At 31.1% G+C, this 17,531-nt stretch overlaps 1 protein-coding gene and 1 long non-coding RNA gene across 2 annotated transcripts; both read left to right on the forward strand.

Moving 5' to 3' along the window:
* The first annotated feature begins 2,564 nt into the window (after positions 1-2,564).
* LOC111710762 (proline-rich extensin-like protein EPR1) lies at positions 2,565-7,623 on the forward strand. Its single transcript, XM_023484889.1, has 7 exons — positions 2,565-2,668; positions 4,613-4,685; positions 5,071-5,292; positions 5,677-5,860; positions 6,822-6,923; positions 7,259-7,337; positions 7,468-7,623. The coding sequence occupies exons 3-7, from the start codon at positions 5,074-5,076 to the stop codon at positions 7,565-7,567; spliced, it is 684 nt and encodes a 227-aa protein (XP_023340657.1). The 5' UTR covers positions 2,565-2,668; positions 4,613-4,685; positions 5,071-5,073; the 3' UTR covers positions 7,568-7,623.
* A 3,802-nt stretch (positions 7,624-11,425) lies between these two features.
* Positions 11,426-12,131, forward strand: LOC111710763 (uncharacterized). The gene is made up of 3 exons (XR_002767125.1): positions 11,426-11,483; positions 12,000-12,045; positions 12,101-12,131. It is a non-coding gene; the product is annotated as an uncharacterized LOC111710763 (long non-coding RNA).
* Positions 12,132-17,531: the final 5,400 nt, after the last annotated feature.

Below are 17,531 nucleotides of genomic sequence, written 5' to 3' on the forward strand. Positions count from 1 at the left end.
ATATTAAAGAGACTGTTTGAAATATTTGTTTTTAATTATTATTGATTACATTTGGGATAAAAATTCCAAAGTACGTCAAAATATATGTATTTTTTTGTCAAAATAAAATCATAAATATGGAAAATTTTCTTGTGCACTCACTATTTAGAAAACATCTAATTTTTTTGTTTTACAAATCCCGGAACCGTTTCTGGCTCTTAGTCTCTCTATTGTGGCAAAAAGTTTGTTAAAGTTTGTTTACAAAAAGTTCAAAAACACTAAAATGTTTTATTTGTTGAAAAATGTCCAAATTTGGCCAAATATTTGGAAAGGTTGAGACTAAAATAAGTCTCGACAATTTACTGGAATTTGATATTTTGATAGCTACCAAATATATCGCAAAATATCAAAATATTTTGTATTTCGATAAAAAAAAAACATTATATTAACCAGCACTGGAAGAAAATCACGAAATTTCTGTTGAGCTTCATTTAATTTAAATATTTCGGGGATTAATTAAAAAAATTCATGTTTTCTGGGACAGAGTTGAACCAATTAGATAGATTCCTACTGCGCCGGTAGGTATCTATCTAATCATCAATCAATCAATCTATCTTTAACTTTGAATCGGTGATTCAGAATTTGAACCGGATGCAGGTTGTACTGTAGTTCATCGACTTAGCTTAAATTTATTGAATTCGGTCGCCGATCAATCCGATCCGTCACTCGTCAGTACAAAAATCAAGAAACAAAATGTCTGCCGAAAATATGTAAACATTTTCTTAAATTTTGTTATAAAGTGAATAAAATATCAAACGATAGAAATAAACTAAACTATATAAATGCTTTTTTCTTAAAGAATGACAATATCTTAAAGGATTTAGAGGGTTTCCATCACATTACACAATACAACATTTTCTTTCGATTCGATTAGATTGCTGGGCAATAACTTATGTTCGTTTTTTTTTTACTTTTAGAAAGGTCCTCATTATGCTTGAAGGACCTCTAAGAGATATGAAACTTTTTTGAGATTCAGAAAGAGCTCATCAAGACAAACATTTTGCAATATGTCAGCGCTTTTTCTTAAGGCGAAATTTTCTGCAATTTGCATATTTGCAAAGTAATGTTTTATATTGACATTTTTCAGCTCTTTATATAGAAACTTACTTTGATTTTTTTGGGAAAAATACCCGTACTTAGATGTAAAATGTTCTTTAAGAAACTCTATTTTTTTACTTTGTACTCAAGACTTTCCCCTTATTCTTAACCCTGAACCTTTCTATACCCTTTAGCTTTAAAATAAAATAACTGAGTTTGTGCCACAAACTCGTATTTACAAATCCATATATCTTTGCAACCTGATGGTGTAGATTTTAAATATTTCAAACTTAAATTATTTATCCAACAGAATTCATAGTTTGAAATCTCTTCGGTTTACTATATGTTGGGTTGCAAAGATAAAGGGATTTGAAAATCTGAGTTTTAGGCAAATTAGCTCAATTCTTTTCTACGATTTTGTTTCATGATAGATGTTAAAAGATATGTATATATATAAACTCAAAGAGAATAGAATATATATTAAAGTGGATTTTAGACAATCCCTCGGTATGAAATTTGTTCAAAGTGTACAAATCATGTAAATGTTCACAAATGATATGTAGTAGAATTCATTAATACTGCAATGTTCCCTAGACTATCCATTTCAATTTCGAATTTTTTAAAGCTGTTAAAAAAACTTTATAAAATGAATTAGGTGAATAAAAAACATCATTTGATTTACAGTTATATCGGAAAATCATCGTTTGTAAAGTAAAAGGCATAGAGTCTATGTGAAATAATCATTGGTCAATTATGAAACCAGCCTATTTCATAATTTGGTTTTCTTTTAATATTAATTTTAGATTTTCTATAAAATGATGTTCCAGGGCCCAAAAGGTTATATAGCACACGTATATGAAGTACACCTGCAGTATGGAAATAGTACAACAAAATGGCCGTTTTACACTTTTTTCTAGTAAATTCCACTCTAATATATATTCTATTCTTTTTGTATAAACTAAACAGTACAAAACCGTTTAGTTTACGTTCAAAATGGCCAAAAACAGTCAAACTCTGAAGATGCGTCCGTTAAAATAAAAAATACTGACTTTGAAACTTGAAAATTAGATTAAAGGTCCAACCTTTTGTATGAGATGGCGCCAATATACAACGCTTGATCTCGAAATCCATTTTAACAATTTTATCAGGATCTTGTGCATGGTTCCTCAATTGTAGTTTTCTCCTGCCCACTATAGTTTCAGTAGAAGTAAATATTTCCATTTACTGATAGCGCCGATTGTAGGATTCATAACTCTGATTGGATAATGAGATAGATAGAAAGATAAATGTTACTATAAATGTTTCTATTGGTTCAGAATAGACATCAAACACATGACTGAACCCTGATTGGATCAGGCGCTAATGGACTTGGCATACAGGAGTGTGCCAGCCACGGGTTCCAACCACCGGATATCTAAGAGGAATTGATTTAATCCTTTAGACAACAAGAGATACGGATAACTGGTTAATTTAAAACACTAAAGTTTTGACCTGTGAACCCCTAAACTACATTGACATAAATATTTACAGGATCTCCGACAGATGATTCAACAACATCTAGATGGAGTTCTTCAGTAGCTTCTACCACAGGGTTAGTATTGTTTACTCATACATCATAAGGATCCTAATTGGGGCTAAATTGTGTCATCGTTACCATTGCTTTCTTTTTAATTGTTTTTCTAATTTTTCCTTAATTTTATATTAAGTAAAAAATCATGTTGGACGGAAGACTATGTTAAACATTGAACAAAATCTAAAAGGATAAGAAATGAATTTTGAAAGGCCTGCTCTCATCATTAGTCATTACTTGATTTAAAGGGACAGACCGGCTATGTAAGGTAGTTAAACTGAGTATGCAGTGTTGTGAACAAATTCTTTAGGATTTATTTGAGACATAGGATTTATTTGAGACATATGAAACGTTTCCACCATGTAAAATTACTGAGTTTGAGTGCATAGTCGACGTTCAAACTCATTTGTGTGGGTACCTTTTCAGAATCGGTTTTTTTAAACTATTAAATAACGACGACGAAAAATAAAGTAAATATTTTACAGTAATCAAATTAGATGTTTAGGAACATATTACTCAAAACAAATTTGTCAATAAATCAATGCTAGAATCAATTATTTCGTTTTCATTATTATATTGAAATTCTTATTTTCTATGAATTTGTTCGCAGATTTCTTCAAATGTCGTCTTTTCAATAATAATTCCAGAAAATCTGCAGAAAATCTTTGTAAATAATTAGAAACTAGAATAATGAGAAAATTGAAACCAATAATTGAACAAGATTACTTATTTTCGATAATAAGATTAATTTTTATTTTCTAAACATGTTCCTAAACACCTAATAAGTTTACTGTAGAATTTTGCTTTCATTTTTTTGTCGTCGTTATTTAATAATAAAAAAAACAATTCTGAAAACGTATCCCAAAAGTACGATTTAGAAAGTCGACTTTGCGCTCAAACTCAGGATTTACAGATCTTTAAAAAGTTTTATATGTCTCAAATGAATCCTAAAGGATTGGTTCACAACACTGCATACTCAGTTCAACTACCTTACATAGCCGGTCTGTCCCTTAAAACTGTATCGGGGAAAGAAATCCTCGTCATTTCCTTGTAAAATGTTATCATCCATTTAGTTTTTGGTAAAATACGCAATTACCGATTTCAAAGAAAAAATAATAAATGACATTAAGCTATACGAACCAGCTTAGATTTTGATTTTGATGAAAAACATTTATCCAAATATAAAGAATCTGTAGAATACACATAGATCCAACCTGCTTCTACTGTCCAGCTTTACTTGGCTATTGGCTAATGACTAATAGATTAGGACACAATTATCAGTGTCATAGATATTTCAAACTAAGCATTTTGTTAAATCAAATAATCTAAGTTTGAAATATCAAAGAATTGCATTGACGGTTTGCTAAGATACACACATTAGACAATTTTAGTTTGTGGCAAAGATTTGATTCCTTCGGATCGGGTACTGCAGTACATAAGTAGTACGTACATAGCCCGTACATAGTTCCAGTTCTTGCATAAATTATGTTTAAAGTGACCCCAACTTCAAGATGAGAAGTATAAACAAGAATGACTGAGATATCCTAGCTTATCTCTGTGTAATTTGACGATTTTTAATAGCGGTTTCTAGTTAAAAACTTGATAAATTTTAGCAGCCGAGATGCCAAGACCATGGAAGCAAATTAGAATTCAACATTTATCCAAGAAAGTAAAAAGACGATATCTTTTACTCAGTCTGGACAAATTTATGGGTATCATTGTGAATCAGACATGATACTCTATGAATGAAAGGTCACTTAAAACTTAGCCAAAAACAACCCCTTAAATATTTCATCGCGAAGAAAGAAAAATTTCTCCAAGACATTTTAAAATAAAATCGATTTCAATAAACAATCAATTTTCTAATTTTTTCTAACATTTCCTTGTAAATCTGTAATTAACTAAGATTAAAAAGGTTCATTTTTAATATTTGTAAAATAAAAACTAAATATATTTATTTTTCAGTGTATCTGCCTACTCCCAGGTGTCCCGGCCCTCGATAGCGGAATCATCTGCAACCCTTAACGATGTTAATCTGGTAATAAATATTAAACCTATGTGCATTAAGTTGGTTTATTTTGAGGTATTTTTAAAAGGTTCCTCACAAAGTTTGAGAAATCGTTAATTGCTAAACAAAATGTAATCATAAAGAATTGATGTATTGACTCAAACTCTAATTTTCTAACCTTTTCAACCTACTGGTCTAAATATTTGATATTTTAAACTTTAGAGGCTTGATAAGAAAATCAGGAGTTACAGGCAATTGTTAAGTTCCTTTAGAGCTCACATATCCAATAATCTAAATCGATCTAAATATTTGGTACAAACTTCAAAAATACAGAGTCAACCTGAAAAAAATGAAATAAATTCATGTGCGAAAATAATTTGTACATTTTTTATTTATTAATTTCTAATTGTTCCAGGAGATGCAACCCCTACCTATGTATGTAAACTGTGATATCCTTGATGCAAGACAATCTGGACTCCATGCAACTAATTTTTCATCCCAACCCAACCTCATCCCTTCTCATCCTCATCCTCATCTTCCTCCTCTCACCCTACCCTCCACCCTCCCACCCCTAAACATATCCCGGGTACCTCCTCTTCATCCGGATCCAGATTCTCCTGATACACCTTCCCATCAGGTAGATAATCATCCGGACATTCATCCTGATATTCATTCTGATATTCATTCTAATATCCTGCAATATTCATTCTGTATTTATCCTGATATTCATCCTAATATCCATCGTGATATTCATCCTGATATTCATCCTGATATTCATCCTGATATTCATCCTGATATTCATTATGATATTCATTCTGTATTTATCCTGATATCCTGATATTCATCCTGATATTCATCCTGATATTCATCCTGATATTCATCCTGATATTCATCCTGATATTCATCCTGATATTCATCCTGTATTTATCCTGATATCCTGATATTCATCCTGATATTCATCCTGATATTCATCCTGATATTCATTCTAAAGTTTGTTTATGATAATATTGTGTATCTACAGTACGAGAATATAGCTCCTGGAGATGTATACTCCCCTGGTTACCTGTACTCCACTACTCTACATTCCTTCTCTCTTCCTCCTAAACCATCTCCAGCTCCAGGTGTATACAATCCTCCTAAATCATTTCCAGCTACAGGAGTATACAACCCTCCTTCTCCTCTTCATTCTCCTCCAATGTCACCAGGTTATTTACTTCTATTTACTTCTATTTACTTCATTTTACTTCTATTTACTTCTATTTACTTCTATTTATTTCTATTTACTTCATTTTACTTCTATTTACTTCTATTTACTTCTATTTACTTCTATTTACTTCTATTTACTTCATTTTACTTCTATTTACTTCATTTTACTTCTATTTACTTCTATTCACTTCATTTTACTTCTATTTACTTCTATTTACTTCAATTTACTTCTATTTACTTCTATTTACTTCTATATACTTCTATTTACTTGTATTTACTTCTATTTACTTCTTTATACTTCTATTTACTTCTATTTACTTCTATTTACTTCTATTTACTTCTATTTACTTCTATTTACTTCTATTTACTTCTATTTACTTCTATTTATTTCTATTTACTTCTATTTACTTCTTTATACTTTTATTTACTTCTATTTACTTCCATTTACTTCTATTTACTTCTATTTACTTCTATTTACTTCTAATTTAAATTTAAATTTAAAGAGATTGTATACTAATTTTACCAGAGGATAATTTAAAGATATTGTAGACTAATTTTTCCAAGGATAATTTAAAGAGATTGTAGACTAATTTTAAACATTGTCTGATTAAGAATAAACAAGATATCTTGATTTTCTCTTTAAAATTGATTATATTCAATTGTGGGTTCTCTACAAATGTTTTTGCTGCGGAAAAAAAGAACATTTATCAAATTCAACACTTTTGAAGCTAGAAAACGACCTTATCTTCCTTTTCTCTATTATCTTCCAGATATTTAGACCTGATTTGTACCTTAATGAATCGGGCATGACCTTCTTTAAATCTAGAGTTACTTAAAACTAAATCAATCAATTCACTTTACTTTCAGTTTGCAATTTTTAAAAAATTAAGAAACCAGATATCTGTTTCCAGGCGGATAAAATGTAGATAAATAAAGAATTTAATATATGTATTTGTGTAGGTCCTATTTCTCCACTATTAGATCTATGTACTCCTCTGAACTACATCATGCTGGATCTGGATAAACAGGACTCTGGTGCACAGCAGACCATTACAAACAACGGTATGTACATTATGTAACGTAACGTAACTGCTTTACATATCTTAAATATTTTATAAGGAGTGTTTTCTCACTTTAAAAATATAAAAGAAGGTTTATTTTTATTATAAAATTTCTTTAAAAGAAATTATGATATTGATGGCGATCGAATTGGTCGACAAGATGTTTCTCCCAAAAATTATAAGTGATGTTTTTTTACCAATTCTGTATCACTGAAAATATATAAGAAGTTTTCCAGTCGTTGAAGATTTAAATAGTTAAAAATATTTTTTAATTTATTATCCAATGAAGAAAGATTTGCAAAAACTTTGTCGAACTGATTTATATGATTTTTTCAGGCACAAAGCGCCCAGTAGTTGGTTACACTACAATAGATTTCAATAAAACATCAGCTCTAATCAAATCTAGTAATAATAGGTAAATCTAATTATTATTTATATCTTGGCCTAGATCCTTCTAATATTTATCAAAATGAGAGAATCAGTCAGTATTAGATATATATAAAATATCCTTTAAAATAGAAAATAACTAATCTGGCTTTTCTCAGATTTGAAGACGATGAACCCGGAGTGAGAAAGACGCGGCATAATTCTTCGATTTCTGATATCAGTGGGGCATTCCGAGCACAGCTGAGTCCTACAGATTAAATTTGTTTCTCCTAATTTCTAGATATTGAAGTTTAATAAACTATTTCAAATTCAAATTTGTCTCACTTTTTTCAGTTTATGGTCTGTCGAGGAAAATTTTAAGGAATACCTTTTCTATTTTGCAAAAGAAAGTAACTTTTTGTAACTATTTGAATCTAACTTTGGAAGTAAGTTTAATACAGTATTGTCAATGAAACCTCAGGACACACTGTACACATAAATAGATAAATATTACAGGGATACCCTCAGAGGGCGAAACTTCAAAGACGACTCGACAGATTTATCCAATTTTTCATTCCATTCCTTGATTTCTAGCTACTGGAAACTTTTATTTGGCAACTATAAAAACAAGTAACATATTTTTTGTGGGTAACTATATACCCTGAGCTGAAAACTTTAGAATGGGATATTCTTAATCCCGATCGTTTAATTAATCTGGATATTAACAACAAGAGGGGAACAAGCATTATTTAATCTGGAGATTAAGAAAAAGAGTGGATCAAGCATTAATCCCGATATCCACCATTCAAAAGTTTCCAGCTCGATGGCCCTGCATACTTGTGCAATACATATATTTACAAGAATTCAAACACTATTAAACAAGATTAAAAATGTAGTTTTGAATTAGAATAAAACATTTTACGCGCTGTGTTAATTGTTCTCTGGCCGGGTATTTAAACAAATCTAATATAAATTCTATTGAGCAATTTAATTTTCTTTAAACATTAAAAAGATCAAGTCTGAGCTGATAAATTTAGAAAATCTTTCAAGAGATGGCGCATAAATTTTGTGAAAGGACAGTCCTTTAGTTTAAGAGAGAAATGAATATTGGTTGATATCACATTTGTGATGTAACTCCGGAGGAGAAATACCATTTTTTGCTTTTAAAACATGATAACATCCCCCTTTGAAATCTTAGTCTTGCTTTACAAGGGGATGGGCGGGGGTTGCCCCCGATAGCCCCCATCATTTTATAAACGCCCCTGTCTGCTGTTTTCCCTTTCAATATTATTAAACATAACATTTAGGAAAATAAGGCATTGATTTCAATTTAAGAATCTTTAATTTTCTAAATTTCCAGTTATTACCATGTGCAAAGTCAGTTAGTTAGTTATATTAAATTAAGTAGTTTGTAGTTAATTAGAAAGTTGATTAGTTAGCTATAGTAAAGTGAGTAGTTAGTTAGTAATTAGTTAGAAAGTTGATTAGTTAGCTATAGTTAGTTAGTTAGTTAATTAGTTAGTTAGATAGGTAGAAAATGAAGGTGTAAAGATAATTCGAAGTTAGATATAAAGCTAGATAGATATGAAGACAGAAAGCTGTGAAAATAGAAAGATATGAAGCTAGAAAGATATATAGATAGATAGATAGATAGATAGATAGATAGATAGATAGATAGATAGATAGATAGATAGATAGATAGATAGATAGATAGATAGATAGATAGATAGATATTAAGAAAGGATTTACGGAGGATAAGTTTGTAAATCCTCTTTACGCTAGTATCCATCTAACAGCTAGACAACGCGGGTCAGCACATACATTAAGAAATATTTGTACACTAGGCTATTAGGTCGCTTAGCTCCCATCTTCCTTTCATATTGTGAACATGTTCGCTTTGTATACATTATAAAAGAAAAACAAACAAAAATTTCGCGGATTTTAGAAAAAAATATATTTTGTAAGAAGCAAATTTTTGAATACTCGATCATCCGTAAACCTTCTCCGGGGTCTCGCGAGGTCCCACAAAAAAATTGGGCCCGACTGGTTCAGCCGTTTTAATGTTTATTGGATACAAGCAAACAGACAAACAAACAGACAAACAAACAGACAAGCAAAGTATATAAATAGATAGAATTGAATATTGTATATTGTGCGAGTATCAATTTAATATTTACAATTCACAATGCTAAACCTTTCTATTATTAAATCTAATTTTTTATCATCAACGTAATATAACACTTTTTAGTATAAAGGTATTCAAATCAAAAATAGTTGCTTTATCAATTAGAAAACAAAAAGTTGAGAAAAATTTAAGAACATAATTTGTCCTGCTCAAACCTCGACTGGGATTATATCAGATCCAAGACGGTACAAATGGTTTCACGTTTTTTCAGGAACAAAAAACGAAATCTACAAAAATCTTTGAGTCGATACTCTATAAATATGATGGGGAAATTGTCAAATTTAAACCATTCTCAATAAATTTTAAACTGAAAACAAAACTTTCCGAATACAGACGTAAAACATAGAACTTAGAGGTAAGATGTACAGCTATTGATTGGGATTAAAAAATACCTGCTTCATTTTTCCCAACGCTTCCTTTAACTTCTTTAATGAATTATTCGTGTTCTAAACTGATAATGTTGTACGGCCCGTTGCACTGATTGAGTTGAATTTGATGAGATCTCCTGTAGCAGAAAATATGATATTCAACATATGGATTCGTGAAAAATTTATGATAATTTATTAACTCAACCTTGTTTGTTCTTTACTTCGGCTCTGCGCCTTTCTGATTCAGAAATTACCTATTCTTATTTCTAAACAAATCGTCTTTTTTACTGTTTCTTTACTGTTAGGCCCGGTAGGAGAGTAATAAGTTATCATAATCATTGATAAGTTAATTGTTCAAAACTACATTTTCTTCAAAACGGCAATTCATCAGATATGTTTGAACCCCAATTAAGAACGTATTATCACATTTGATTATAAATATAAATTTTATTCTTTTTTGTGGTCAGAAAAAAAGTTAGCAAGTTAATTGTGTTAGATAAATAGTTTCAAGTTTAGCAAAGTTTTTTCTCTATTTGAATTATGTATACTTTTAGGAAAACTGCAATCTAAATTTCAAGTTTCATTTATTTTAAAGAAAAATTTGTTCATGCATGGTCTGTTTTAATTAACTACAATAAAGAAAAATAGTCCCAAGCTACAATTCCTTTAAATGAATGACAACATATATTAGATTTACGAAAAGATACTATTTCTACAATTTAATAAAGCTTAAAAAATCAAAACCAACTGGAAAAAGGAGTTTGAGGGTTAAGAATTAAAATATTCAAGGAGAAGGAAGGAGGTTTAAATTAAAGGAGAAAAAAAAGGACGGAGAACAATTGTAAAGAGGAAAGAGTAGGGAAGCACGAGGGAAGGAGGAGGGAAAGAGTTGGGAAGGAGGAGGGAAGGAATAGGAAAGGAGGAGGGATGAAGGAGGGAAGAAGGAGGGAGGGAGAGAGGAATTCAGAATGAGGGAAGGAGGAGGGTAGGAGGAGGGAAGTAGAAGGAAAGGAGGAGAGAAGGAGGAGTGAAGGAGAATGGAAAGAGGAGGGAAGGTGGAGGGAAGGAGGAATGAAGAAGGAGGGAAGGAGGAGTGTAGTAGAATGGAAGGAGGAAGGATAGGCATACGAACGAAGAAAGGATAGGGCAGGGTGATGGATTCCCTGATGTGCTTGACAAAATACTAGGAATACAATTCATCTTAGTATTTTAGCATTTAGTCTCTGTAAATACAAGAGAAAGGGAAGGGAGTAAGACAGATCTGGTTCGGAGACAAAATATATGAAAAATTGGGGTTGGAAGAGGGGAGGGGGGAGGAAACAAATTTAAAAAATGGAAATTGACATTTTTTCTGGGAAAAAACTTGACTGTAGAACAAACAAACTGAATATAAAAAATACATAAGATTTAGATCAAGATTTGGAAGTAAAAAGGGAGGGAGGGGGGGAGGGATATGTAGAGAAGGATTAAAATATAATCTTGGTTGTTACTCTCTACAGTCTACACAATCTCAAACATAACAAACACAGTGGAAATATGCAAAACATGAACAGGATATAAGAAGTCAGAGAAACATTATTTTAGAATAATATTATGACAGAGGATTCCAGGAAGGAGATGCAACAGATTTGTCGAGTACTAGGTAACTATAGGTAACTAGGTAACTAGGTATCCAGGTAACTAGGTAACTAGGTAACTAGGTGACTAGGTAACTAGGTAACTACATAACTAAGTAACTAGGTAACCATGTTACTAGGTAACTACATAAATAGGTAACTAGGTAACTTTGTTACTAAGTAACTAAGTAACTATGTAACTATATAACTAGGTAACCATGTTACTTGCTAACAGGGTAACTAGGTAACTACATAAATAGGTAACTAGGTAACAAGGTAACTAGTAACTAGGTAGCTAGGTAACTAGGTAACTAGGTAACTATAGGTAAATTGGTAACCAAGTAACTAAGAAAAAAAGAAACAAGGTAACTAAGTGACTAGGTTACTAAGAAATTAAGAAACTAGGTAACAAGGTAAATAGGTAACAAGCTAACTGAGAAACTAGGTAACAAGGTAACAAGGTAAATAGGTAACAAGCTAACTAAGAACCACATAAAAATTGGGTGACTGGGTATCTTGGGTATGGACATAATATTTTTCAGTAAAAAGATGGATGGCAGCACTGAAGAATATTTTAACAATTTTTAGGTAAAATTTGTTTTTTAATCAATTGGTAAATAAACCTTAACTATCTTTACTTTAGACGAGATCCACACAGTTCCCAATCTAAAGGAATTCAAGTTATGTTCTGAAGAAAAGCAATATTTTTTAAACATGATACTGATATTTTATATATATACTTGTCTTGGTGTAATTGTTTGTCTGTCTGTCCGTTTGTATCCAATAAACGTCAAACCGGCTGAACCGATCGGGCCCAAATTTTTAGTGGGACCCCACGTGACCCAAGGGAAGGTTTATGGATGATCGAATTTTCAAAAATTTGCATCCAACAAAATTCGAATTTCATTAAATTTTTAAAATCCACCATTTTTTTAAATCCGCAAAACTTTTTTCGTTTTTGTTTTGCAATGTATATGAAGAGAAAATGTTCACAATTGAAATAGAAGATGGGTGCGAAGCGCCCTAAAAGCCTAGTATACATATACTTTGCTTGTCTGGGTGGGTGTTTTGGTGTTTGTTGGTCCGTCTTTCAACTGTGATGTTTTAAACAGTCCATATCAAGGGCGCTTTCAGGATTTCAGACAGGGGGGGGGGGGGGNCCCCCCCCCCTTGTAATCTTGCAAAAAAAATCACCCATACCCCCCTTTTGCTAAAAAATTCTATTTACCTCTCTAAACCTACAAAAATTACAGTTTATTTATAGTATAGGGTATCTAAAAACGATATAAAAAGATATTATTGATTGAACTTTATACATTATACATATCATATTATATTATTCTAATGATGGGAGAATTATTTTTTATTTTCTACTATTATTCTTATTATATACAGATACAGGATTTAAGTGAGGGGGGGGGGCAAGATATTTTAAAACAAAAAAAATTCATGATTAGGAACAAAAAATCGTGCCGCAAGGAAAATTTTTTTTGACTTAGAAGACTCAAAAAGAGTCAAAATTAATGACTAAAAAGACTAAAAAACTAGATTTTTTACTTTTCACACATAGTTTATTAAGACAGATATTTTTCCTGTTTTGCACTAGGGGTTCTTTCCCTTAGGCATGCTATTGAGAAGCTAATATTCTGAAAAAGGAACAAAAAATTCCAAATTCAGTGGGGGAGGGGGGGGGGGAGTAATGTACTCCCTTCCCTGAAACCGCCTATATGGTCCGTATTAAAAATGCACGTATTAGTAAATTTTTTAATGTAGTTAGATTAAATTATTTTAGGTTTCTCAGGTATAAATTTTATACAAGGAGCTCCTTTCTGTGTGACGAACTAAATTGTTAATTGTTACTTTACTTTAAAAGAAATCTTGAATTTAAATGCCGCGCATAGGATTGAGTTTGTTTCTCTCGTCCGTAGAGAAGACGATGGTTCAAATTCCTGTCTTATATTCTGCAATTCTAAAAAGAGAGGTAATAATCTATTTTCAGCTATTTTAAAAGTTCGCTTTAAGTTAAGCTTATTTCTACAGACTACTTCACTAAAAACTCTAATTTCAAAACATTATCAAAGGTCAGGCTAATTCTTGTTTCCAAATATGCAGTTCTGAAATGTCGTCCTAGTTTCAACAGAAATTAATTTGATATTTGAAAATTCATATTTATTTTCAGGTTTCATATTATAATCAAGCCAGACGCAGACCCAGTTCAGACACAGGATTAACAAATGATCTTAAAAAGTAAAAATGTTTGATTAAACTATTTATTAAGTTTTGAATTTTAATATAGTTAGTTTCCAAACTTTTTAGCAATATTTGTCGAAAATTATCTCATGTTTACAATTTACATTGTATTTGTGTTTGTTGCTCACTTCCTTTAACAGAAAGAGAAGGTCAAACTTTTGTGACATTACTGATACGACTTTGTTTACTCATAGCGCATCTAGTTTTAATTTTCACACAATCAAGAGAAACATAAATATATTCTATAATTTATATTTGCCTTTCATAAATTGCTGTCAATCTACCTCTATCTACATGTTTATCACCTGTCTATATATACCTGTCTATTTACCATTCTATCTATCTGTCTATCTACCTGTCTATCTACCTGTCTATCTACCTGTCTATCTACCTGTATATCTACCTGTCTATCTACCTGTCTATCTACCTGTCTGTCTACCTGTCTATCTACGTGTCTATCTACCTGTCTATCTACCTGTCCATCTACCTGTCTATCTACCTGTCTATTTACCTGTCTATCTACCAGTTTATCTACCTGTCTTTCTACCTGTCTGTCTACCTGTCTATCTACCTGTATATCTACCTGTCTATCTACCTGTCTGTCTACCTGTCTATCTACCTGTCTATCTACCTGTCTATCTACCTGTCTATCTACTTGTCTATCTACCAGTCATGTCTATCTACCTGTCTATCTACCTGTCTATCTACCTGTCTATCTACGTGTCTATCTACCTGTCTATCTACCAGTCTATCTACCTGTCTATCTACTTGTCTATATATCTGTCTATCTACCTGTCTATCTACCTGTCTATCTACCTGTTTATCTACCTGTTTATCTACCTGTTTATCTACCTGTTTATCTACCTGTCTATCTACCTGTCTATCTAACTGTCTGTCTACCTGTCTATCTCCTGGCTATCTACCTGTCTATGTAACCGAGACTAGGTATTAATTTCTATATTCAATTTACCTATTTGACCAAAATATAAACATACATATACATTATACATATTAGTAATGAGAGAAGGGCGGTGAATAATTTGAGGAAGTAATTTGATGAATATTGATTGATTTTATGCCACTATCTATAATTTAATCTAGATGAATATTAGGTTAATCATTGAGTTGACCGAATTCCAACATATATTCGACAAAAACCCGGTTTTCTAAAAATATTTCGTCAAGTTGTTCATTTCTGCCGGGATATTATGAGGTTGTTAATGCGCCCAGTTTTCTTATCATTTGCCCGCTTTGGAACCAGGGATTTATATATTTCAGATTTATCGTAAACATTTAGGTTTTTTAACAACTTGAGGCTTTAAGCTCAATCCTAGAATTTTTTTATTTTTCCTGGATTTTAGGGTAAACACAGCCCTGCTCATTTGCTGCTTTCTAGTGTAAATAATCCCAAAGATTCTAATCCAGTCAGTTTAAACCCCAGGGGGAATAAAAGGATTAGAAGGACTAAAGGACAACGTTATTAAACAGGAACTTGTACAAAGATTTTTTTGTATTAAGAATACGTCTTTCAAAGTTTTAATGTTTTTAACTTATATTGCAAGGCAACACTACATTAAATAGTATAAATTAAAAAATTGTCGGAAAACCCTGCTAGTTTTCAAACTGTTGACGAACCTAATACACCGATCATGAAAAAAACTGAAATTTTTTAAAGATAAAGTAATATTTCGTTAAAAATTAAGATCGTTAACTAACGGCAACCTCTTAGTAGAAAACAATTAACGGTATACTTGATGCACCTGTCTGTTTCGTTAATTTATTAAACCGTTACGAACGTTAAAAAAAATGTTTCAACAATGTTAGGTCTATTGAAGTACTGTTGTATTTCAAGTATATTAGCTTTATATTATATTATTATATTATATTATATTATTGAATTCATTGCTTAAGTTTAATCTAAGGAGTTTATGCTTTAGAATGGCTCGATATTTCAAGATGTTTCTTTCATATTTAAGGTTGTATTTTTTTAATTATGCAAAATATTAACATCTGACAAAAGCCTCAACAAGACAAATTAAGCTGTGCTTTGTATTTTTGGAAGCAAAATACTTAATTGTTTGAATTTCTTCTAGAAACAAAGAGATATGTGAGTTTCTGGTATATATGTTTCTTGGTTTTACTGATCATGGGACAAACATTTTAAAGATCTGTAAATCCTGAGTTTGAGCACAAAGTCGACGCTCAAAATCGTACTTTTGGGTGAATACGTTTTTATAATTGTTTTTTTTTTTCAATTATTAAATAACGACGACAAAAAGTGTAAACCCAAATTCAACAGTAAACTAATTAGTTGTTTTGGAACAGGTTGAGAAAATAAAAATTAACTAGTTATCATCGAAAATAAGTAATCTTGTTCAATTTTTAGCTTCTATAATCTCTCTATAATCACAAAGATTTTCTGGAATTTTTATTAAAAGACGAAATTTGAAGAATTTAAAGAAATCTGCGAACAAATTCATAGAAAATAAGAAATTTTAAAAAAATTATTCTGAAAACCTACCAACTCAAATTCATGATTTTGAACGTCGACTTAAACTCAGTAATTATAGATCGCGGAAACGTTTTATATGTCTCAAATGAATCCTAGAATTTGTCCACAACACTGCATACTCAGTTTAACTACTTTACATAGCCGGTCTGTCCCTTTAATAAAAAATTTTGAATTTATTACTGAAAACATAAAAATCTGCACAATCTAAATTAGTTATTTTATCATGCTGTACGTTGAAAAAATGATTGTAGATACAATACAATTTAAAAGCTAAAACAAGTACAAGAAAAAGGGCCGCAAAGCTTCTTAGAATTCTAGTTAAAGTGTAATAAAAGAAATTTTCATAGCATCTATAAAATTTTGAAATAAAAGCTTGACTCCTCAGATTTTTGTGGATCCCCTGTTACCCTCAAAAGCTTGTTTTCAATGTTATGAATATGAATGAAAAGCATACAGTAGTTTTAATAAACATTCATAGTTGTTAAAATTTTGATGTTTGATTTAAAACAATAAAAAGCAATTTACGTTCTGGTTGAACTGTATTTATACTCATGATTATCTCTGAAGTTGTTTTCAATATTTTCATCAAGCAAAACAAATATTGTTTCAAATATTTGTTTTGATGCTGAACTACGGAGTTGTCTAATATAAGAACTTGTTTTGACTTGTAGCTTATTCCTGCACAAGGTGTTTATTTTACCTCAAGTCTGAAGGATGGAAGGATTCAGAATATATTCAGAGGGGAACAGTTTTACGAAGTATAGAAAGCAGAACTGGAAAATGCGTTTTTAAATTTTTTTTGCATTTCCTGATTAAGTGAACTCATAGGAATAGTTTTTGAATAAAAGCAAAATTATGTTAAAAAAAGGACGAATTTTAATTACAAATTTTTGTGACGTAAAAATGAAAAATAATTTTTAGGGATAAGAAATTTAATAAAAATACAATTATCAAAGTACAAACCCCCCTTCTCCCCCCCCCCACCACCATGTATATTTATAGAAGAAATGTTGATATCTTCTTTACATCACTTTCCCGATATTCTGACAGACGTTTAATTAAATATCTTGAAATATTTCTGATAAATTCATTCCTGTATATATGCACACTGTACACTGTACAGGGTACATGCACAGAATGAACTAGTCTAGTAAAGCACATGTACAACTATTTAAGTCAATGTACAGTGTACACACATCACACTAGTCCAGTAAATCACATGTACAATTATTCCAATTAATGTACAGTGTACACACATCACACTAGTCCAGAGCCCAAAACTTAAGACAGGGTATCGTTATGAAAACCAGTT

The sequence above is a fragment of the Eurytemora carolleeae genome, unplaced genomic scaffold, assembly GCF_000591075.1.
Source record: "Eurytemora carolleeae unplaced genomic scaffold, Eaff_2.0 scaffold1095, whole genome shotgun sequence".
NCBI lineage: Eukaryota > Metazoa > Arthropoda > Copepoda > Calanoida > Temoridae > Eurytemora > Eurytemora carolleeae.

Bases quoted from the DNA above. Each gene is read 5' to 3' on its own strand.
- LOC111710762 (XM_023484889.1), top strand. From the start codon at position 5,074: ATGCAACCCCTACCTATGTATGTAAACTGTGATATCCTTGATGCAAGA. The intron at 5,861-6,821 runs GTTATTTACTTC...GTATTTGTGTAG, and splicing joins TTCTCCTCCAATGTCACCAG to GTCCTATTTCTCCACTATTA. The intron at 7,338-7,467 runs GTAAATCTAATT...GGCTTTTCTCAG, and splicing joins ATCAAATCTAGTAATAATAG to ATTTGAAGACGATGAACCCG.